Source organism: Ursus maritimus, unplaced genomic scaffold, assembly GCF_017311325.1.
Source record: "Ursus maritimus isolate PB19 unplaced genomic scaffold, ASM1731132v1 scaffold_5, whole genome shotgun sequence".
Classification (NCBI taxonomy): Eukaryota; Metazoa; Chordata; class Mammalia; order Carnivora; family Ursidae; genus Ursus; species Ursus maritimus.
The window spans coordinates 51,460,993-51,485,480 of NW_024426663.1; the positions used below are offsets into that span (position 1 = coordinate 51,460,993).

General features: G+C 44.3%; 1 protein-coding gene across 2 annotated transcripts in view; it reads right to left on the reverse strand.

The window, feature by feature from the left end:
* ARHGAP26 (Rho GTPase activating protein 26) overlaps positions 1–24,488 on the reverse strand; it is a 413,878-nt gene that overhangs the window by 303,089 nt on the left and 86,301 nt on the right. For both annotated transcript variants that reach the window (XM_040622289.1, XM_040622290.1), the window contains exons 2-4: positions 11,756–11,851; positions 10,131–10,192; positions 5,167–5,238 (exon numbers count right to left, since the gene is read on the reverse strand). In XM_040622289.1, the coding sequence (XP_040478223.1) occupies positions 5,167–5,238; positions 10,131–10,192; positions 11,756–11,851 (230 nt within the window). The remainder of the gene's footprint in view (positions 1–5,166; positions 5,239–10,130; positions 10,193–11,755; positions 11,852–24,488) is intronic.

The window sequence follows — 24,488 nt, forward strand, 5'->3', positions numbered from 1 at the left end:
TCAAGGACAAAGAATGGAGCAAAGTTACCTATGAACCTAATTCCAAAACACTAAGATCTACTTAAAGCTTAAGTGGGACAAGTCTAGAATAAGAGCAGATCCAGCTTCAACACTGGTCAAAAAGTACTTACATAGACCTACTATCCCTGGGCACAAGAGTAACGTGTGGGTCTTTAAAATGAATAAAGATTCAAAAGAAAACAAAGAAGACAAATATATTCACAAAAGCATCATTTTTACTAACAAACAAAAAAAATGCCAAAGCAACATCACTGCCCGAAGATAGGGTTTGAAATAATTAAAGGGTGGGACATCTAATTTAACTAGGAAGGGTAGGCAGTCATATGGCAAGTTGCTCAAAATGTAATGTGAAGTTATTAATATGATACAAACTTGGTGCATCCTACATAGAGTGTAGCTACCTATAGACAAAGATTAAATGGAAAAATAAATGAGAATAATCAAGTTAAGGAAATGGGATAAGGGGTGATTTCCTTCCCACGCTTGGGAAATTTTTATGATCCTACATTACTAGCTTTCAAAATGAAAAATAATATAAATATCATAATACACTTAATAATCCCTGCTTTCCCACCAAGTCACTGAGTCATTGAGATTCTACTTTTATCTCCCATTTTACGGATAAGGAAACTTAGATCTAGGGAAGTTAACTTGTAAAAAAGTCATAGAGAGTGACAGAGCTGGGATCTGAGGCTGGGCAGGCTGCCTCCAAAGCCCACCTCTCAATCACACCTGAATGTGTGTCTTCACGGGCAGTCTCTCTTTTCCATCCACTTTCTAGTGGGGATGGCAAGCAAGGGGGCTGGAAGACAGTGGCCAGTGGCCTAATGAACACGGCCAATTTCACTAGGTGAGCCCATCAGTCTTAGTCTTGCTTCAGGTGAAACCCACAGGAACTATTTTTCTGCAACTCCAAGGCCTCTAAGAGGAGAAAAAATTTTTGCAGCCGGATAAGGAAGCCCAGAGACATCTCCATTCATTTCACAAAGATGTAACAAGTAACCACTCTGTATCAGGCGCCTTTGGCCACTGGACAAGGCAGAAGGGGTCCCAAGCCTCATGGTGAGGATGTTCTAGTAGGACAGACACAATTAACCAGGAAACAAATAAATAATTATAGAAAGCTGTAAGCGCTATGAAGGAAATAAGGTGCTGTCAGACATTCCACAGATAGGGTTCTCAAGAGAGGCCTCACTGGGGAGGGAGTGTGAGCTAAGACCTGCTAATCATGTGAGGGACAGAGCGGACCCTTCTAGAGCACAAGAGAAGTACAAATGCTCTGGGCTTAAACTGGGAAGGCTAAGTGGCACAGGGGACAGGAGTCATCAAGGAGCTCTGACCTGAAGCCCTGACAATCTCCTGTCACATCAGAACTCCATTTATCTGCTCAAGAGCAAGATTCTAAGCTTCTCAAAAGTGGGTGGAATCATCACATACCCTTTTTAGCTGACATGTATCCATTTCTACAAATCTGAATTTTGCTTGAAAGACTGCTTATACAGGAACAACTCAACATGCAGAACACCAAGTGAGGAAAAAGCCGGAGGAGACATTACTCCTTCATATTTGAGGAAAGGTACAGGCTAGACACTTGACTCAAGCAACTCTTTCCTGTACAGAGACCAGCAACTTTGAGCTAGGGCTCTAACTCCACTTCATGCTCACAGATCCACTCTAGCAGCCTGTCAGCAAGCCCCAAGAAGAACCCTGTGCTGGAACAGCCCAGCTGGCCAGAGGTGAGAAAAGGCCAGTGAACATGAGTCACCGGCATTCTGTGACTTTCTGGCAACTTGAGCTGCCACATTCCACGTTCAAGAGGATAGCCAGGGCTAAAGAAAAAGGGAAGCAGTTTCTGTCCTGGGAAAACAGCAACAAGACCTCTGGGGATAACTCTACTAAGATTTAGAAAATGTTCTTAAGATGTAAGGGTGGTGTTAGAGAGTTTAAATTCTCTACTCAGGTATGAGATGGAGCTTGCCTTCCAGGGAATCCACTGTGGGTGGCTAAATGGAGAAAGGACAAAATTAGGATTCTAGAAATTATTACCAACTCTACATGGACAGATTCTAAACAAATCGCTGCCCCTCTCCAGAACTGGGTTCCCTCATCTATACAAACTAAAGAGGACTCCATGAGGTAACTGCTCAGGTTCCTTCCTCTTTCAGCTCAGACAGTGTCCAACAAAGAATAAAAACACCCAACTCCCTCAGAGGCCTATTAAGATAAAATGAGATTAACTACAGACCGTGCTTAGCAGAGGGCCCAGCACCCAGAAAATGCACAATAAAATTCAGTAATGATGATGATGATGATGGCGGTAGTGATGATGGTAGCCATCTTGGTGTTAATGGTCAAGAGGCCCATTATCTGAACATACCTCCTCCTTACTGAGAACACCACCCAATGTCCCATGACGGTAAGCTTTCAGAACACTTACCACAATTTGAAATTATATTTATTAACTTCTTTTTGTTTCATGGCATTCTCCCCAGCCACACCATGAGCACAGTACATCTTCACTTGCCCTCCACCATAAACCAGAGTGTAGCATGGCGCCAGGCACAGAGCAGGCACTCACATATTTTTTTTTAAATGAATGAACGGCGTGTATTGACTCTAACAGCTAACATAAAAAGACGATATGACAGATATTGTTCTAAGCATTTTATATGTGTTTACTCAAGTCTTCCTCAAAAGAACTCTGCAAGGTAAATATTATCGCTGTCCCCATGCTACAGATCAGGAAACACATACGGAGAGTTTCAGCTGCCCCCCAAGTTGACATGCCAATGGCACAAGTGAGGTAAGGGCCCCCTCTTCACCACTAACTTCTCCTTTACTTTCACTGTAGAGCCTGGCTCTCCAAATGCACCTCGGCTGGAGGAAAAACAAATTCCCCTAAATTCAGAATTCTGAACATAGGGTCACAGTTATGCCAAGCTCCAGGGTCACGCCCTACTGCAGGGCAGCTGCGCTAGCATCAGAATGCCCAGGAGTCCTCCTTAACACCCAGCACTAACTTCTGCTTCTTGCAAGTAGCAACAGGTTGTTATAGCAACCGAAGCAGCACCAGAGGGGGAGGAAGGGTAATTTTAGCACCACACAGGCGGGTTCAGAAACTTCCACTTGGCTGCTCAAGAGTCCTGGCTGGCTCTTAGGTATTCTTTAGCCTGCTGCCTAGACTGCCTGGTGAAGAGTTTGTTTCTTTGCTTTCTCTTAAATGTAGGCAGTACTAGGATATAAATGTGTGTGTGCAGGGGGAGGGGAGGAACAAGTACAGTGAAAAAAGGAAATGACACAGGAAGGAGAAGAAATCTTCCCCAACGTCATCACAGTTTCAAGAGGAATGAGATCGGAGTATGTGTGAAAGGCAACATGTTTTGATGAGTGATGATTTTATTCAAATTCTTTTATTCTCCTACTTCTCACCCTCTACAGCCACACCCCCACCCCACCCCCAGAAGAATACCTGCTCCTGTCATTACGATCACTGGTATTACTCAAAAGGAGCCCACTCAGACTCCTGCTCCTCCTCTGTGGCAACTGTGGGAATGCCCACAACCAGGGCTGAGGGAAGAGGCCAGAGTGAGGAGCATCCATGCAGGGAGGCAGAAAAGATTCTTGGAAAGAGTACTCGATAAGGAGGTCTGTCCGCTCTGCTGCTGCCTCTAAGCTCTCCAGAATGTCCAGAGCCAGTGCCATATGTTACCACGAGTAGGAAGCACAGGTCCTGAGACCACTAAAGTGAAGGTCTGCTCATTGGGCCTACAAACATGAGAACTTGGGGAGGGACACTCATGGCAAATTCAAAGTCTTGGACAAACTCTTAGTAGAACAAGCCCCCCTTTTCATTTTATATTCCTTAATCTCTGATACAAAACCCATGAGCTCTAATTTCTTCATAAATGTAAAGTATAAAATTGGTAGAAAGTGCTATAGAACTCGAAGAAAAATCTTTGCTATGGTCCGTCCTTCAAACTACAGTCAACCATCCCCCTGAAGAACCCTCATTGAACAGCACATCATCTTTTTCGGAGCCTAACCATATTCGTTTTCAGAAGCACGTGTGCTTAGGTGGCAAGGTGGGGCTGGGAGACAGAGCCCACTTCATTACACTGCAGTTAACCTTTTTCCCACGTATAGGCACCTACCTCTCAACACCATTTCACAACTGAGTAAAATCTAAACATGTCAGAGCGACGTTGCCCAAAACTCCCTGCAGGTGGCGCAAAGGACTAGAGCTGAAGGACCCACAGTCCCGGAAAAAGAGGAAGAAAATCTCGAAAATCCTTCTGCTTTCTTTGATCCCAGTGCAAACACCTTCTTGGCAGGTGGCCTCTAACACCCTACTAACAGTCAAACCAGCTAGGGTTTCCTAGTAATTTCTCACAGGTCAAGGCAACCCTGGAGAATTCATCTTTCAAAAATGAACATGGTGCACTGCGTGTCATACGCAAGTAATGAACCATGGAACTTTACATCAAAAACTAGGTATGTACTGTATGGTGACTAACATAATATAATAAAAAATATTATTATTAAAAAAAAATGAACAAGATTTCCTTTGCACCCTTTTCAGGGAAATCTCAGCTGCAAGTCAGCCACATTTCAGCTGCAGTCCCGCCTGGTCAGTGGTAACAAACCGGGACCCAGAAGTTGAAGCCGTCCTACTTTTTGACCTGCACCATGTGGAATACATATTTTTAAATTATTTGCCAATATTTTTTTTAAACCAGGAAATTTCAAAGAAAAGTGACTTTTCAGTTTCTCTTGAAAAATTTTAAGATCTGGCAACAAAGGGCACATTTTCACTCAGCAAAAATGTGCTCAGAATAGGGTCACCAGGCCCTCAGGGCCCAGTTTGTAACCCCCCTGGTCTAGGCTCTGGGCCCTGGATCTCTGCAGTAAGTACAATTCTACCTTGTCCAAGCACAGATGTATCTACTAACACGAGGAGGTATGGTTTCTACCTTTGCATGACCTATGAACTAGCATAAAATGATTAGATAACAAAATACTAGAATGACTGCTCTGGGGTTGACCACTCAATCTTACCTCAGATACTTGTGAGTAACGGATGAGCCACTATATAAAATCCAAAAACAAGGCTGCCCTAAAATCCAAGGAGATTTGCGTAATTCTCACCTTGGCAGCCCCAATCTGCTCCTTCCGAAACTTCTCCAAGGGAGTGATGAGCACCTCACTGGCATTCTCAATCTGGTGAGGAAAAACAGGGCAGGGGAGTGGGGTAGACATGTACACATAAAATATCAGTTAAGAATTCTAGCAGTTCTAGCACAAAATGCCTCCCCATGTCTCACTTTAAAAATTTGAATAAGTGGGGCGCCTGGGTGACTTAGTCAGTTAAGTGTCTGACTCTTGACTTAAGCTCAGGTCATGATCTCAGCATCCTGGGATAGAGCCCCATGGCGCTGGGCTCTGCGCTCAGTGGGGAGTCCACTTGAGGATTCTCTCCCTCTTCCTCTGCCCCCTCCCCTAGTCATGCTCTCAAGTTCTCTAAAATAAATAAATCTCCATTAAAAAATTGAATAAGCAATACTATTTCATGTGTCAATTGTTCACAATACCCCAACTGAAAGCACGTCAGATCAAACTGATCATCTCAAAACATGGAATTCTTCCTGTGTGTGACTGATTCTTTACAAATGAGTACCTCTTGGGGTGCCTGGGTGGCTCAGTTGGTTAAGCATCTGCCTTTGGTTCAAGTCATGATCCCAGGGTCCTGGGATCCAGTCCCACATTGGGCTCCCTGCTCAGTGGAGAGCCTATTCTTCCTCTCCCTCTGCCCCTACCCCCAGTCGTTCTTTCTTTTTTTTCTATCTCAAATAAATAAAACCTTAAAAAATTAAATAAATAAGTATCTCTGGGGCACCTGGGTGTCTCAGTTGGTCATGGGTCTGCCTTCAGCTCAGGTCATGATCCAGGGACCTGGGATGGAGCCCCCATCAGGCACCCTGCTCAGCACGCAGACTGCTTCTCCCTCTTGCTCTGACCCTCCCCCATGCTTGAGCCTCACTCTCTTGCTCTCTAATGAATAAATAAAAAATCTTAAAAATAATAAAAATGAGTACTTCTAAAAATGTAAGCAACTATGTAAAGGCAGAGGAGAACTGGTGACAGGGTAGGATCTAAATTTTGACTTTAGGTACGTCTTGTGAATACCCATTCACCTAAGCTATATTTAAGTAGCTATATTTTAGGCAGATCAACACTGAGTCTAAGTTAAAAACAAGAAACACCTTTGGACATGAGGTGGCATGAAAACCTTCCAAGCCTGACTTCGTGTGTTCCTACCAGTACTGGACTAGGATCGGGACATCTACAGACCACTGGCTGCCTCTCAACTTCATCCCCCACCACTCATTTCATCAGGTCCTATATGCCAACCATACCAACACCCCCATGCACCTCAAATACACAAAACTTGTCCCATTTCCAGGCTTTTGTATTTGGACATTCCCTCACATGCTCTGTCTCCAGATGCTCTCATGGACGACTCATTTCTTATTCTGAGGTTTTGGCTTAAAGGTCACCTCTTTAAGAAGGCCTTTCGTGATCACCAGCATACTCCAAAGAAACTTCTCACCACCTCACCAAGTGTTTTCTTCAGAAGATATAAGCCAGCTAAAGTTTTCTAATTCACCACTACACACACACACACACACACACACACACACACACACACACACCATCTTGTAAATGTTCACTTGACTACCATTTTCCCCCAAACACAGTGGAGTGCTGAAACAAAGGAGCAGTCGAATATTTTTCAATGACTAAATGAATGAATGATTTATTTCTTGACTAGCTGCCAACTGTGTGACCACAGGCAAAGTATTTAACCTCTCTGGGCTCTAATTTCTTCATCTGCAAAATGAGTAGGCTGGATTGTTCCAGCTCTAAGATTCTATGGTCTATTCTAAGGCAGTAAAATATTTTACAATCTTTCCTTTTAAGTCATTCACTGGTCACTTGTCGCTCAACTAATTATTTCAGGAATCTCGATACAACAAAGCATTATTTTTCTAAACCACATGCATATACATCACAATGAAACCAACAGAGTAAATGCCAGAAGCCAAAGATAGACACAGCCAAGAACTAACAGAGCAACGTGGAATAAAAGGTGGCAGGTCTCCAAATTTATGTCCATTTGCTTTTTTTCTCAATTTTGAGAGCACTTATCTAGGAGGAGAGCATTTTAACATGAGGGTTGCAATGTTTAACTTGTTTGATTTTTATTATTATTTGATGTTGCTTAATGGGCTCCCTTAAGTCTTCCACAAATCAAGGGTAAGTCTCCGAAGATCACAGTGGTGTGCTGAGCCCCTAAGCCAATGATTCTCAGCCAAAGCCGCATGTCAAGCTCACCTGGGAAGTTTCTAAAAATCCCAATGTCCAGGCTACACTTTAAACCAATAAAATCAGAATCTCTGTACTTCAACCCAGGCATCGGTATATTTTAAACTTCCCAAGTTGTTCCAATGGACATCCATGGTTGCAAATCTAGCCTTAAGGAGATGTTAATACACAAAAACAGTAACTACTCACCTAGGAACCAGGATGCCCAAGACCCCTTCCCAGTCCTCCTAAGGCTTGCTATTTGCATTCACAAGACCTCAGTTTTCCCAGGTGGCCAATGAAAGACTACAGATGTGAAAAATAAGGCTGTTCTGGGTCTAAGATTCTAGGACTGTGTAATTTCCATTCAGTTCTAAGGACTACACTAATGCTGGGGGCAGAAGCCCACTCTATGCCCTTCAAGAATGCATATTTACTATAGGACAGACACATGCAATTACCATTAGACGCAATGTGGTAAATGGAGAATCAGAGACATGAACTGGATACTAAGAAAATACAAAGCATGGCCAAATACCCCAGGGAGTCAGAGAAGGCTTCCCAAAAAGGTGCGGTTTTGCAAAGCTGAGCTGAACTGATGAGGCTGTCATAGGATGAGAAGGTAGGGAAGGGGCTTGCGACGGCTAGATACTCAGATGCACACAGCAGAAACTCAGTTCACCGACATTAATAATAAAATTGCAGAGGCAAGCTGAAGAGTATAATCCAGTCATTGTTCTCTTACCACGGGCCATAGCAATCTGCAGAGTATTCAGCGTGATTTGCTTACCACACCCCCCACCCACAAATACTGACTTGGCCAAGAATCTGACTCAAAAGAATCACTTCCCTTTCTCAGGCAGTAGCACGTGCACAAACACACAAGCTTCCCCCTGCCTCCACCCACCACCAACCCTGCTGCAGCCACCAGCCTCCTGCTTCTGGTCCAAGCACCCAAAAATGAGTAATCAAGGAAAACAGACACTATTTCTGTCTCTGTGCAGGGCAAAAGGTGAGAGCTTCTGCTCTGTTGGGAATTTTACAGAACTTCCTCCATTCTTTTGTCTAACACAAATTTGGGTTTGAATCCCGACTATGACACTTTTTAACTATGTAATCTTGGGCATGTTAATCAACCATTCTAAACCTCAATATCTTTATCTAGACATTGTGATGATATAAGTACCACCTCACAGAGTCATCATGTGGGTTAAAATTTAAAATGTGTGCATACCTAATGCCTTGGTCAAGGTTATGGACTGAGCAACATCTCCTCAAAATTTATATGGGGAAGCCCTAACCTCTGTTAATTAAATAAGGAGGCCATTAGACATAGGTGGCTTTAATGCTCTCACAGCCTACCTAAGCCGACCAAAACCCAAGGCTATAAATCCCTCAAGGTTAAGAAATGGAAACAACTAGACTTTCCCAAATAAGGCAACAGCCTGAGCTAGCCAATCAAGTAATTTCCCTACTTCCATATGTTCTTTTCTATAAAAGTCTTTCCCCTATAGTTCTGTCAGTAGAGCTTCCCTAAACATTTTCAGTTTGATACCGTCCAATCTGAACCAGTGTTTGTTCAAATAAAGTCTTAAAAATATGATATACCTCCTTTTATCATTTAATACCCCCAGCATGACACTATCTGGAGATGGGAGCCTTTGGAAGGTAATTAGGTCATCAGGATACAATCCTCACAGTGGGATTAATGTCCTTTTAAGCAACGACTGAAGAACCATTCTGCCCCCTCGCTCTTCCATTTAAGGACACAGCAAAGGTGGCCATGTGCAAGCCAGGAAAAGGGTCCTCACCAGGAACCAAATCAATTGGTTCCTTGATCTTGGACTACCCAGTCTCCACAACTGTGAGAAATCAACATTTTCTGTGTAAACCATCCAGCCCAAGGTATTTTGCTATGGAAGGCTAAGCAGATTAAGACAACAGACTTAGTCTTAAATGATCCGTTTTAGCATGGGAAGAGAGGGAAAATCTTCATTGATAGACTCTTCCTAGGCTTCTGTAGCACCCCTAGCTTAGGGGCAAGCCTTCCTGGGGACAAATCAGCATGAGGTCAGCAGGGGAATTTCAAATTAGGCTTCTTGGTATCTTGGTGATAAGAAGATGCAAAAGAACTTGTGGATGCGGGATCCCTCATCTGCTGATGTTGAGCCACATCAGAATTAGAATACAGAAGGTATCTCTGAAGAACCTGGAGATCAGCATTTGATTCTTGAATTTGCACAGTGCCTCCTTTTGAAGAACCTCTTACAATTATCATTATTTACTATGTGCCCATTTCCTGGGTGCATAGTAGAGGGCAGGCACCAGGTTAGGCATTTCGGAACAAAAAGTGAAGGAGTGACTCTTGCCCTTCAGAAGCTCTTGGATAAATTTACTAAAATGAGGACAGTAGGGAGCAGAGTGTGACACCTTCATTCCTACTCTGCCCACAGGGAATTGGAGGACCCCAAAGGTTAATTAATTCAAAAGATCTACCCGTAAGTCATACCTTATGGGTGTACCTTACAGTGAATCTTTAGGAGGCCAACAATGTGGTTCTAAAGTTATCCATAGTAATCCCCTAACATTTGTGAAATGTTTCCAACCCTGCAAAGATGAGAAGATGAGGATTGCTCAAGAACTCAAAACACTCAAGTGGTAGAGGCTAGACTCAAACCCAGTTCTGACAATAAGTCTCTTGACATGACCACACTGTATGGGAACAAGAGCAGCCCAGGTATACTCACCATCCGTATCCGTTCATCTTCAAGATTCCTGAGGACAGTGGCAAACTCCTGCAAAGACCTTGCTGGAAAAGAGAAAGTGCCATGAAAGGAACACAGAGAAATGGATCTTTGGGAGCCTTTCCAGGTACAGTTATTATGTTATGGATTGAAATCCCTTGGCACATGCAGAATCCTAAAGTCAATTGCCTCCCAAGGCTCTCCTTATCTTTTCATCATTAACCATCCAGGATGACCCCCGAATGCAGGTTAATTTCACCTGGCACTCTAGCTGGGAAAGGATTTCCTTCAAAGACCTGCCTGTTCCTGAGACTACCCAGGACTGATGAGGTGCTGGCCAGCCTCCAGACTGTAGGCTGAAAGGGGTAGAGTTCCGCTTAGGAGTTGAAGGATTTCCTGCCCAGGATTTGACCTCTTCAACCTTGGTTGTGGGAGTGCGTCAGAAATCAACCTTTCCTCTGGAACCACAAGTACACTAGTGTAGTTAGCAATGGAAGCCACATCTCTGGCTTCTCCTTGGATTCCTCCTCCTGAATTCTTAAGCCACTTAACACAATGCAGTCTGCAGCATGATGGTCAAACAAGGACAGTCCCCATTAGAATTATTCCCAAAGGCAAAGGCAGTAAGTGCAATAGTCCCGAGGATATTCAGGACATACATGTAATGTTGGAGAGCTCCAGGAGTTACTACAATGATGTGTTTTCATTGCTCTCAGCTATGCCAGCTGCCATCCCTCATCCCCAGACCCTGGCACTCTGTGTGACAACGGGGATTCAATAAGCATTTGACAACTTTCTCAATCCTTGCTCACCCCTGGAGCTAACCAAGAAGCCCAATTAAAGAAGAGTCGAGGGCAATGACTAGACCCTGCCAGAGACAGGTGTCTTGAGACTGCAAATCCTCTGTACTCAGCATTGCCTATAAGAGACAGAAGGCAATAGTGACAACAGAAGCAGCCCAGCAAAATAATGAACAGTAACCCCACCCTCAGACTCTGGTTAAAGACAGGGAGAGGAGAGTTGGACACCAAGTTCCTCGGTCCATCTGAAGGGAGTGGCAGCTACATAGCTCCAGCCAACAACTGCCAGGCCTGAATGTGGGGCCAGCTGATCAGATTCCCCAATTTTCAAAGAGCTGGAAAACCAGAACTTTACACAAATTCAATTTATATGTTAATTCAATTTTAAAAAATTAGTGCCAAAGAAAACATGGTTGTATTCTGATTTCAGCCCACAAACTATCATTTGCAACCTATAATTCTTCCCTCATCCACCTGTCTTCTGTTCTTGCTCTAAGTTCTCTAGTACTGTGATTAGAGCAAAGAAAAGTCACAAAGACAGCCAGAAGCAAAACACTACAGGAGAATGGAGAGAAGAACCCCACTGCAAACCTTCAAGCTGCCTCCTACAGGCCCAAGGATGAGACCGGAACTCTCAGAACTCTGGGGAGCAGCCCAGAATAGCCCCTTGGCCCCCGACCCACTTCACTCTGCCCCCTGCACTGTTGGTATGGACTTCTTCATTTATGACACTTAGGTGCTTCCTATCACAGGAAAAAGGCTCAGCAAGGGCACTGGCAGTTATGATAAGCAGTGACTCATCTTATCACACACACGGTTATGACTTACCTATACACATTTCATCATCTGTTTCTGCATCTCCTATGCACTGAAATTTAAATTCATTTAAGGAATCAGCAAATTTCCTCTTCGCCAACGACAAATCTAGCAAGAAAAAGAGTAAAAAATATGAATTACTGACATAAATTGATTTTCATATTTGCTGTACATTTTGGTCCTTCTACTAATGCAGCAGCTAGATTTGCTCCCGAGGCTATTTCAAACACAACGTAAATTCAAAACACTGAACAGCTGTTTCAACGTGAAATACTGACTGGCTTGAAAAATTACTATTTCTGTTACTTTGCTTTAACCATTCTGGTCCCAGTTCTAATTCCTTAAGCCACACAGTGAGTCCTGTCATGTATGTTTGCCACAGGTGGGAATCCAGGAGGAAACATAGGTCAGAGCAGAGATCAGCATCCACAACCCTGTGGATCAGCCCTGCCACCGACCCCACACACGGTCCCACATTAGGTAGGGAGCAGGAAGAAAGGGCATGGAAGTGCCCCATTCCCACGGCACAGGAGCTCCTGGATTCCTTATTCTGACTCAAGTACACGTGAGGCCGAGTTCTCACAACCCTCTCAGTTCCCCTCATGAGGACAGTGACCAGCCAGCAAGAAAAATTTCCATCTGAACCATTTCCCTGGGTCATCGTGTTCCCCGCTGCCACAAGAACAAAGCCCTGGCAATGTTCTGAATTGGGGTAAAAACACATCCCACATATGTTATCTATAAAGAAAGCTCTTGGAAACCCTTGTCAAATTTAAAAAAATAAGCTTTCATTTAAGGCAGTATTAAAAGCCAATGATCCCTCCTGAACCCTCAGCTTCTGTTAAGGGTATAAAACCACCCAGGTACCTTTAAGTGGCCTGACAGACACAGCTGCTTGGTACAAATGTGCTTAACTTAATTCCATGTGCAGCCTTCCTGCGATTAAGCTAATCATTCAAATTACCCTCATAGATGTTTCCCTTATTGAAGGGAAAATGGTATTATGTCCAAATTCCCAGAGGAGGGAAATGGGAGGCATAACTGGCAACACGGACTGGCTTTAATGAGATATGGGGTTGGGAGGTTGGGAGGATTCTGGCTTCACAAACCAACATAATCTAATGGAATAAAAGCATCCATGGTCTTCAGCTCTTCTCTTTTTTAGTTCCCAGATCTGTTCCTCAAACTGAGGGGTCATGTTTTTTTTCCATCTTTTGGTTTTGTTTGTTTCCTCTCTGTGTACCTGGCAACGCATCCCGCTCAGTGCATGCTGAATAATGTGTGTGTGCAGATGGGGGTATACAAATTCAAGCACCAGTGTACAAGCTCACCGATCCAGAGCTTTTTCCAAGCAGTAGCTGCCAGTGGAAGAGCCTGGCTAAGCAGTCCTGCTGTTCTCAGGTCTGGGGCTCAGGCTTACCCCACGTACATCAGGGGCTCCTGCTCAAAGACTACCCCCTCCTATCGGCTCGGATGACATGAATCCCAAGACAGCATGGCTTCTGCAAGACCCTCTGCTCTACACCAGAAGAGGAAGGCACTTGAAGTGGAGGAGAACCCAGGAGCCACCAGCCAATAGTCTCCAGTCTCTCCCTGGTTCAGTCACTTTAATGCAATGGTCCTTGGCAAAAAGTCCAAAGAGGCCAGCAGAAGAATCAGGCATCTCCTAAAACTGGCCGCCCCAAGCTGAGGATATCCCTAAGAACACAAATCACTCCCTGGCAAGTCAAGACAGAAACAGATTCATCTCAAAGTCAGAACACTGTGGGGAGGAGAGACAGGAGGCCACAGGCAGGCAGGATAAGATAAGGAAGAATCACCTTTCAGAGTGGAAGACAAAGCCCCCAAGAAGGCCAAAGAGTATCAGGCATAGAATGTGGGCACGGCTGTACTCAGTCTCATTGCAGTCAGAATGTTCTCCTGATCAGAACTCACAAAGAAAGGCCTGAGCCAAGAGCAAGACTAGAGTTGCTTCTCTATCCACCTAACAATCCTCTATTCCTCCCCCATAAGCAAGAAAGACTCAAGCTGGACAAGCATCTACACAAAGTGAAAGAAAGGTGAAACCTAAGGCAGGCTTGGGAAAACTCCCAACATGCACCTGAGAAGCTGTGCTGCCAGGAGCGGCTACCAACGAGGATCAAGGAGTGGCTAAGAACGCACAACGGGGACAACGGGGCCTTTGTGGGGCCTTTTCACAGGGGGACCCATTTAACCTGCAGCAGGGCCTGTTAGCTTATGCCCAGAAAGTAACCTTACTTTGTCGTCAAGTGACACACAGCACACCCCACCACAACACAAACCTGAGAAGCCATGTGGGCCCCACAAAGCTGATAAGGAGGCCTCTCCCCCAACAGAAGAATTAGGTAGTGAGTACTGGTCTGAGTCCATGCTGGGTTGTAGGCCAGTGAGCACAGCTAGACAGACTAAAAATCCCAGTACTGGAATCTGAAAAGGACTTCCCCATGGGCTTGAATGGCTCATGCCTGAGAGAGAATCTTGGTAAAGGTGTAGGGGGACACTGGGTATTTTGCTTGTTCAGCATCCACTCCCCAGTCTTTGGAACAGCAGCTCAAGCTTGCTTTGAGAAACCTCCCCCTTTATACTTGCCTTGCATGGAATCCTGGTTGTAGGCCCATCAGCCCCTTCCCCAGCCCCATGTCCCCACCCCAATCTCACCTGGCTCCTGGACTCAAATTTCAGCTCCACTGTTTCCTAGAAGTATAACTAACCCTAGGTTAGGTCTAACTTCTCAGTCGCCTCACCTGACATAAGCTGTCAGGCCCACCTAAACCATGAGATTGTCAGGAGACCCAGGGAGACACACTGCACAAGCACTCTGTACACTGTAAGCTTCAGTTCTAGGCAAGTCTGGGCTACTCTTCCCTAATGTGTGAACCCTGTAATGACAGAACCCAGAGAAGTTAGGCAGGACTACCTGTGCTGAGAAATCAGCTAAGTTGGAGGAGTGACACAAGAGCACACAGCACAAACGTGGGGATCTGGGACTCTATCAGCTCCTGGGAACCGAGATCCTTTTAGCATGTGGACTCACCATGATGCCTCACTCCGTTAAGATAAAACCCTCTCTGTTACTTGGGACAATGGGGAAGACACCAAAAAGAACAGCTAAACCACACTGACTCTTGTCTACTTCAACCCAAAAACGACTGGTGGAATCTTATGTAGGTGATCAACTCTGCCATGTAGCTACAGGGAGATTTCTTTCTAAAGCCTTCACCCTGACTCAACAGGAATCTAACACGCACACGCCAGTAAGAGGAGTGGAGAAGGCAGAGAGGCTGGTACTAGTGCTGAGTGCGTGCCAAGCTTCATGACACCCTGCTCATATAACCCCACTGTTTCAGGTTCAGTGCAAGATACAGCAAGGTGCCAAAAGTCAATGATATTTACTGTGTAGTAACATCTGTTGCTAGAAAGGCAGAATGCTGGCCAGAGCAGACAGGAGTCATTAACTGGCAGCATCTGGGGAGGACAAGTATTTGCCTTATAGAATTAAGTCACCTCTGCTCTGGGTGAGGAGACCAGGCAGCTAAGGGACACAGAAGCAGCTAGAAGTCTGGGCCTTGAGGGACCACTCTCAAAAGTATCTGCTGACTAGGGGAACAGAGGGAAGTGCCCTTCTCTTCCTAGGGATGCCATGCTCTGCACAGAGTGTTAAGACAATTTAGTACCAATTCTTTTTTCAGTAAAAGAAGGTTGATACTTTTTTTTTTTTTTAAGTTAGGATCTACCTTAAGTTATACAAGTTTTACCTCAGTACCCTAAGTCAAGCCATTCCCATTTTCTCGTTGGGGAAAATTTAACATCCATGTGCACACACAAATGCACATGATGAAGGATCCAAAGTAACCTTACCATTACATTTATTTCAGTGCATCTACGACCTTTCTTTGACCTCCAAAGTTATCGGAACTGTATATGACTATCCATAAAATTGTTTACTCCTTGGTCACATCTCCCTGGATTTAGAAACTGATTACAATTAATGAAGTCCAACTGCCAAGGTAAGTATTTGTGACAAGAATGACCTGTTGGCTGCTGAAAGCACAAACACCAAAGTCCTCAGGCCCAGCTAATCTCTCCATTCTCTGAAAGCCAATTACACTTACTCTCTGTGCCTGTTCACCTTGTATTTGGAATGATCCCACGCATGAGTGGTTCCCTGGCATAATGCACAGTAAGTACCTGAGACAGGCCCAGACAAGGCGGCCCTCGAGACATGTTGTACTGATCTGACTGGGCAGAGCAACAGAAGTTGGCTTACAGGTGGCATATCTCAGATGGCCCAATAAAAGGACCCACAGTGAGGGCTGAGAGATGGACGTGAGTCCCCAAAACTGCAGCTTTGCTGCAACTCCCATTTTCAGGTTAACTTACCATTCTCTAAAACAAACTCTCTCTCCTCTTCTACCCTCTCAAAAAAGGGCCAACCAAGGGCCTCTTCCTGCATCCGCAGTTTGACACTATCTGTCCTGCCACAAAAGTCAAAGTCATACACCCACGTGTTGTCCCTGGCAACACAATGTCTTTCCCAAGTGTGCCTGTTTTGCCTCCTAAGCATCTCAGTTCTATTCACTCTTCCCCATCACCATCAGGAACCCCTACATCAAATGCCCCCATTTGCCTGGGTAACTGCAAATGCCTCTGCTCTGGTCCCCCATACCCACTTTTGTTCTTCTAATCAGTTCTCTCCCCAGTCATGTAAGCTCCAATAGTGAATCCTGCGATGGGTTCCCAGAGTTCTAAACACCAAGACCAAATTCCCTCCCAAAGTCTGAGAGGTCTTGTGGGGCCTGGGCCCCCAACTCCCTTTCTAGGTTCTGCCAGCTCCTTGAACATCCTGCTCATACATGCAGCCCTCAGCTCAGAAGTTCAGTCCTCCAAAAAGCCTGCCCTGTCTTCTGTAACCCGGCCAACCCCTACCCTACCTTCACTCTAAGTCCTATGAACCTCCTTTTTTTTCCCATAGCAATTTTATATTGTTCAGGTGGTAATTCTATTAGTACCTCCCCAACTAGTAAATTCCTTAAGGATGAGGATTGTGTCTCTTCATGCTCACCACTAGGTCCTCACAAGCCACCACATCACCTGGCTGAGAGCAGGAGACACACAAGGAACAAAGCAGGAGGGGAAGTTAGGCACTCTACTAGTTCACTGCACTCATCAAAGGTGAAATTCCCCATCATATAATTCACAGATGAAAAAAAAAAAAGCTGATTAGATATATACAGGAGAAACTTCAAACTTGGATAAGTCTGGCTGAAGCTTGTATATCTAGGAATGTGCTTTCTGTTAACATAAAACCACCTCCCCTAATGTTATCTGTTGAGAAAGATTCCCACAGAGCTGTAGAGAGACCCACCAGCAGGCACATGAAGTAAAACCTTCTCTATACCAAGAGACCAGGAGAATGGGTTATAAACATGTCTGGTGTCAGCCACAGCCATGTCTGCCCTTTCAGCCCCTGATTGTCCCCAAGTCTGGAGCTAAAACAGATGAAAACAGAGTTCCAGAGACACTTCTCTTTTTCCCCATACCTGGGCAAGCTGAAAATAGATCCTATCAGAAACTGCACTTGGGGACAGGCATTTCTCAGTCTGCGAGTGGCATTTTTAAACCTAATGCCACTGCTTAACTGTAAGAAAAGCAAGTGATGTTCCTTTGTTCATTCTACGGCCTGAAACCCTGCACTTCAGGAGCAAAAAGAGACGGTGTTCAAAATCTTAACAGATTTTGTATACACCCCCCAGCATTCATCTAGTTTCTGTGATGCAGTCTTACCTGTGACCACTAGGTGGCGATGGACTGTATCAGAAAAAGGGTGCTAATAACCCAAGGAGAAACAAGCCAGCCTCAAAGGTAGTGCTGGGAAGAGATCATGTCCTGCTGATGAAGACATCCAGCCGAGAAGGGAAATGTCCAGTGGGCACTCAATCAGCAATGGCCTCCATGGGGGAAGAAATGCCCTAATACATTCAGAGGACTCTTGTTCATCTTACCCATTTAAGCCTCAGACATAGAGGGGAAGGGCTGGAGGGATGAAGTCACCACCAGCATGTCTCTTACATTCTTTCAGATCTGTCTGGAGCAGACTCAGAAGACCGCTCGTGTCACCAGAGGATGATATGCCCACCAGCGATATCAACCACCACATGTTACATCATGTGCGTTCTGATTATACATCCGTGTACTTTTCCTGAGGCCATTTCCCTAAAATTCTATTTCCTAAATGAGGCCATAGCCAACACAGACTCTGGAGAATTTTTTTTTTCCAACCAGAGCACTAAGGCTAATGAAATTTTCTGAGTTAATTTTTTAAAATGAAATTCAATAGAAGAAAGGGGCTTCACCCTTTCCCTGATAAAGTTTCTAATTCTATTGACATGGAAACATCCTTCGGGAGTAAAATGGGAGACCCAAACTCGCCTTGATGTAGACAAAATAAGTGTAAATACATGATGCATTCATTTATGGAGTACTTACTATGTAATAGGTACCTACTAAGTACTTTAACTCATTCTGTCCTCACAATCATCCTACGAGTAGGAATTATTATTCCCATTTTGCAGATGGAGAAACAGATTCAGAGATTAAATAATTCTGACTTTAAAACTCTCAACTACTATACTCTATGGCCTAACCTACTCAAATATTTGTGACTCTTTTATCAATGTACTCAAAGAAATAAAAGAACAATATATATACATTCCATACCTTTTAGGAGAATGTAATTTAGAAGGACCTCATCTGTGTACAGTAAGCCCCCCCCTTACCTGTGGTTTCAGGTACCTGCCACCCTTCTCGGTCTATAAGCAGATGACTCTCCTTCTGACTTAATGTCAGAAGGTCGGTAGTTACCTAATGCTATGTCACAATGCCTACGTCATTCACTTCACGTCATCTCATCACATAGGCATTTTATCATCTCACACCATCACAAGAAGGGTGCGTACATGAAGATATTTTGGGAGACAGTCCACATTCACATAATCTTCATTACAGTGTATTGTTTTAACTGTTCTACTGTATTAATTATTGTTGTTAACATCTCACTGTGCCTAATTTATAAATTAAACTTTATCATTGGCATGTATGTGCAATCTAAGTGCAGGGGGGGGAAACCTAGAATATATGGGTTTCAGTGCTATCTGTGGTTTCAAGGCATCCACTGGGGATCTTGGAACATATCCCTTGCAGACAGGGGAAGGGGGAGAAGAACTACTGTACACAAACTTCTAAATTAAGGTAAACATGCTAAAGCAATCAAAGTGGGGGGGGGAAGGTAGAGAAGTGCAAGCAGGATATTAGTTAGGGCCATTGGCAGACTCTTCCCAGAAAAAAACAATAGGGAGTAGCATTTGAAAAGAGCCTTTAAAGTTCAGTAGTTCAATATAATTCGGATTTGTAGAAATCAGAGGAGGTGCAGGGCAGGGTAAATAGGCAAGGGAAGATATTCTAGAAGTAGCAACAGGAAGCAAAGAGATGCAAAAGCAGAGCACCCAAGATCAAACAGCAGGCAGTTGCCTGATGGAAAGAAGGTAAGACTAGGAAAGGGGGTTAGAATCATAGAAGGACTGGAATATCAAGCTAAGGAATTCAGACTTCATCCCTAAAGAAATGGTAACCATATATTTATGAAGAAGAGAGACAAAAATCAACTTAAACATTGATTAGGACTTTCAATAAGGAGCTGGCCCAGAACTTCATTTTGGGACTTCTCTGACTTCCCATCCTGCTTCACTGCCAAAAACATACAGCCACAGTCAAGGGGCTTTCTCTTTGTGGGATGACTAGATGGCAAAGGACACCTCTCAACCTTGACATTGGGTACAAAGACCACAGGTCAGCCAGGAGATAATCAGAAAATGAGGGATTCAGAGAAACTCTGCTCCCTAACTGAAAACTCCAACTTCACATCTGGATTATGAGGGCTCAGTAGCACCCCCATTAGAGACAGGTAATTATATACAAAGATATACATGAAGACAACTCTATTTCCGAAGTGCTACATTCGCTGTTCTTCTTAAGAACACGGGGAGTTTAAGTCCTAGAACGTAATCTTTTATGAAGACATTCCAGACTACCTTACTGTCATATAATAGGTACTCAAAAAAACATCTGCTCATCAAGGACCAATATGTTAAATGATTAAGTCAGCATGAGACCTATAATGAAAACTTAAGCCCGAAAGAGCCCAGGCCAAAACGTGCATCGCTCAGCCCTGACACAAAGCAGAGAGCAAGGACACAGAGAACTGAGGGACTGGATTGAGAACAATTACATTTGCATAAAGCTCCAAGACCTTCTAAGACAGTGGGTCAGTACAAGAAAAACTCCCTCGAGCGAAACAATGGTGATTTGCTTGGTTAAAACAAAGAACTCCATTTTAAGAGGGACTAAACAAGTGAAAAAGCAAAAAGAAAGGGTATTTCCATGCAGTTCAAGTGTAAACATCACACACACACACACACACACACACACACACTCACACACACATTTACTCAAGGTCAATTCAGAAGAGTATGAAGTGTGTGGACTCGAAACATGGATTCAAACCCTGGATCTGCCCATTACCAGCTTTACGACTGGGAAAACGGCTCAACCTTTCCAAGAGTCTCTGTCACTATGAGGGTAACAAGTACCTCACAGGCTTGCTGTGGAAATTGAAAAGGAAGAAAAAATGTGAGCAGAGCACAGGGCTGCCCCTAGATGCTGGTTTTCTTTCCTTCCCACAAGCACAGGCTGAACACAGGTTGGAGATGAGAGAATCAACAAAAGGAGAATCTTAATTAGCTTAAGAATTAAGGAATTTTTGTCTCATTAATTCATCAAACTTACCAAATACAGGTATCCCCTGTTTTTCTGACGTTCGACTTAAGCCACTTCACTTTAACAAAGTATCTCGATTAGCACCTATTTTCACTAACCAAAAGAAATCCAAAAGGATTTTTCCTCTCACGTGGAGAAAGGAAAAGAGCGCTCAGTGTTTGTTGTGCAGTGAGCGAGCACCGGAGCAGCTGGAGCGGCCATAGCTTCGAACTGCGTCTGTGAGCATCTGTGTTTTATCTCAATTTATTTTGTGCATCCGTTAGCAAGTCATGTCCTAAAGTACCAGAAAAGCCTGACAGAAGTTATTTTGGGGCTCTAGGGATTCTTTGAAAGTTTTTCCACGTAAATTAATAGTAATTGCTTCTTCACGGGATCCCATTCTAGCTTAGGAAATTTTCATAGGAATGCTCTACTTGTGGATAGTGGAGTAAACCTGTAACCTTCTAATGAACTAACTACCGAAAATAATTTGAGTCCTTAAAGGTTTTCCTCAGATGCTTAGAAAACTCTAATGTACTTACAGAATTAAAATTTCTTTTTACCCCTTGCAGATGAAAGGAAACGCAAAAACCCTGGATGAAAGAACACTATTTTTTTATCTTAACAGTAACTCAAAGTAGTGTGCATATGTTCTCGCAAAGTTTATTAACCTAAGTGGTGCCTCTTAAATGCACTGAGGCTAAGAATATCATGAAATCCTTCTTGTCCATTGAGTGGGGAAGGAAGCCAGCCCCAAGTAAAAAAGAATCAGAACGCTAACGAGACATTCAAGACAAATGGGCTTCATAGGGTGCACAGATCTGAAGTGCCTAGCTTCCTGAGAAGGTGGTATTTGAGTTACACTCCTCAAATAGGCACACTTAAGAAAAGGGGGGTGGGGAAGGTTAAGAAGAGACCACAGAAGTCAGGGTCGGCAGAACTAGAAGACCAGAGGGTCCAGATGGGGCAGAGCTAGAACTCAGGCAGAGATCGGTGAGCTTCCTCTGGCTCAACACCACTGCACTACTATTAAGCCCAACATAGAAGAGAGGAACAGTATGAGGGAAGGGCAGTTGATCCTAGCTCAGGCCTCAAGACTTAGTTTCTGCTTCTACAATGTCCTACCATCCCACAGCAGTGCTTCTCCAACTTTAACATGCACCTGAAGACCAGGTGATCCTGTTAAAACGCTGATTCTAATTCAGTAGGTCTGGGAGTGTGCATTCCACACAAGTTTCCAGGTGATACCAATGTTGCTGGTCCAGGCACCACACTCTCCGACTCGAGGGCTGGGATTCCCAACAGAGACCCAGCAAGTCAAGATCACAGAGCTTTTCCCCTTCTAAGCACAGCACCTAGAGCATACAGGACCTCCGTATATATTCAAAGAATGGATTCCTTGAAAAGACTTCAACTGCTGCACAAAAAAACAGAATGGAAGCTAGAGTAAGAATCAGAAACAGTCTTCATCCTCACCCAGGAACAATGCCTGTGAACCTAGGGAAAGTAAATTAATACCTTAGCCTTAGAGAACTCTTTGAAAACCAGAAGGATGGCCAGTGATCTTTAAGGGCTCTTCCAGCTCTAAAATTCCACCCAAAGTATTTTTCTGTGCTTTTTAAAAATTATTTTAATGGTCAGGGTATACACTGGCTATTCCTACAGCAAGGCACACCGCTGTCATTCTCAGATAGCAGTTTCCAAAAATCCAACTGAGAGAACACAGACTCTGTTAGTCTCAGCAAATAACCATAGCAACTAATACCCCCAAATAAAATGATGTCTTCACAATGATGTGCTGGCTCAATTAGATTAAGAGGGTGACGTGTACCATCTCAAAATTTATGGTCGTAAACTTAGAGCAAAAGCCAGACTTTCTTGGAAGAGGTTTTTAAGGGGAAAAAAAGGGGGGGGGCAATAAAATGAAGAAGAGACAGGGAGCCAGAAAACGGAGATGAGAAACTGGAACAGAAATGGCCTGCCCTGCCAGGTCCGCGCAGACAAGGCTCAGGCACCCACATGGGAATCCAGAACTTGGTTAAACAAGGGGCAGTTCTGAGGGCCACCACTTCCACCAGGGAGTTACCAAGCAACTGCATTTTATCCTCCCTCTTTGCCTTTCTTCACACATATAATAAAAGGAAAATGAATACTGCTATCTCAGAAAAGACTTGAGGGATTTACCAGAGAGACCATGAAGCTTTTAAGTGAAAAGAGGGATAACTGCAAAAGAGTCCATCCAGGTTGATAATGGATTTCCAAGCCAAATTCTCCACAGGTCATCCGGGATGCACTGGAATTGTGAAGAAAAAACCCAACATCTGTAAGATCTAGAACTTAGGCCCTTCCACACCCCCAGGTTTGCCTCTTCCAGCGTCTATGCCATCACAGTCGCTCTAAACACATTCAGGCAAGCAAGAATCTCACAGGAAAAGCAGGGAAAGGGAAGCCAAGATCCACCAGCTCCCTTTAATCCCTGATCCTTTTGTAGCAAAGGCTGGGGGGGGGGGGGCAAGAAAAGAAACAAAGCAAACCAAAACACAGCCCAAAGAATCTGGGCCTAAATTGCATTCAAATGTAAACAACAATTTCTGTTAACAAGACAGTCCCAATAAGCAGCACCTGGAGATAATGCACAAAATCAAAGCCACCTCCAGGGGCTCCCCTCAACAGCTAAAATGAATGTGAGGATAGTAAAAGCAAGACATGGCATTGTGAGCAAAGAGGCCTTCCATCAGCCAAGCAAGCCTAGAATAATGAGTAAACTCAAAATCCCCCTCAGCCATCTATAAGGTCTCTGTACTTATTTCCACCTGTATGAAAAGGCGGGGGGTGGGGGTGGGGGGGTAGTGCTTCCAGGGATTTCTGTGAGTAAAGAGATGACACTCGGAAGTGCTTAGCGCCCGGCCTGCAGCAAGCACTCAAAAAAACAATAGATATTAATAGTATTCAGTATTACCCAAGAACGTAAGAACTAAAATGTCAGGGTGATGTATTTCTGTATAAAAATCAGAGGACAGACGCTTGGCCTCCTACCACCCACCTTTCCACCCCCTTACCTCGCTGGACCCCTGACCATTATTATCATCTCAATGGAATCCACCTAATGCTCAGGCACAGCTCAAACATGCTCACTAATACCACAGGAAGCAGGGCAGCCGCTCCTCAGCATCAGAGTAAGTTCCAATTAAAAAGGAAAAACTGCCTGTTTCCCCCGTGGATTAAATCAACATTTCCTGAAGAAAAAAATAAAAAAAACACATAGTGTTTCTGAACAGAGCCACACCTAATAACCTCCTCTGAGACTAGTTTCACTTTCTTTTAACCCCCATTCAATGCACCACTTCCCTGCTGCACCTAGGGGAGGCTGTGCTGCTCCTGGGACCAGGCAGGGAGGTCCAGGTGGGCAACAAGTGCCCTCCACACACTTCCCAAGAAAAGCCCAGGTTCCCTGCCATGCTGCCTCCTTACCAGCTCTGCCCCAGTCAGATAAGAAATCGTGCCTCAGCTAGTTCTCAGAGAACCCCCACACTCCACACCATCGGAGGATTTGACAGCCCAGATTAATGTTTCTCCAAATATGTTGACCATCAACTGCGACAGACTTGCCTTGGGAGCATATCCCAGCCACCTCCATCAAAATGCTGGGGCTGAGGCCCAGGAATCTGGGCTCGCAGGCGATTCTTTTGCATGCCGAAGCGAGAGAACTGCTACCATCTAAGCCCCCAGAACATCTAGTACCACGTACCGATAATGGAACCTCTCCTGATTACAAAGGTAGAGCTGCAAGGAACAAGCCAGAACTTCTAGTTCCTGACAATAGGCTTACAAATGTTCCCAAAGCAGGCAATTAATGCTTGCAGAGGAAGAAATCTAAGTGACAGTAGAGGTGGGAGGAGGGAACACCATAATT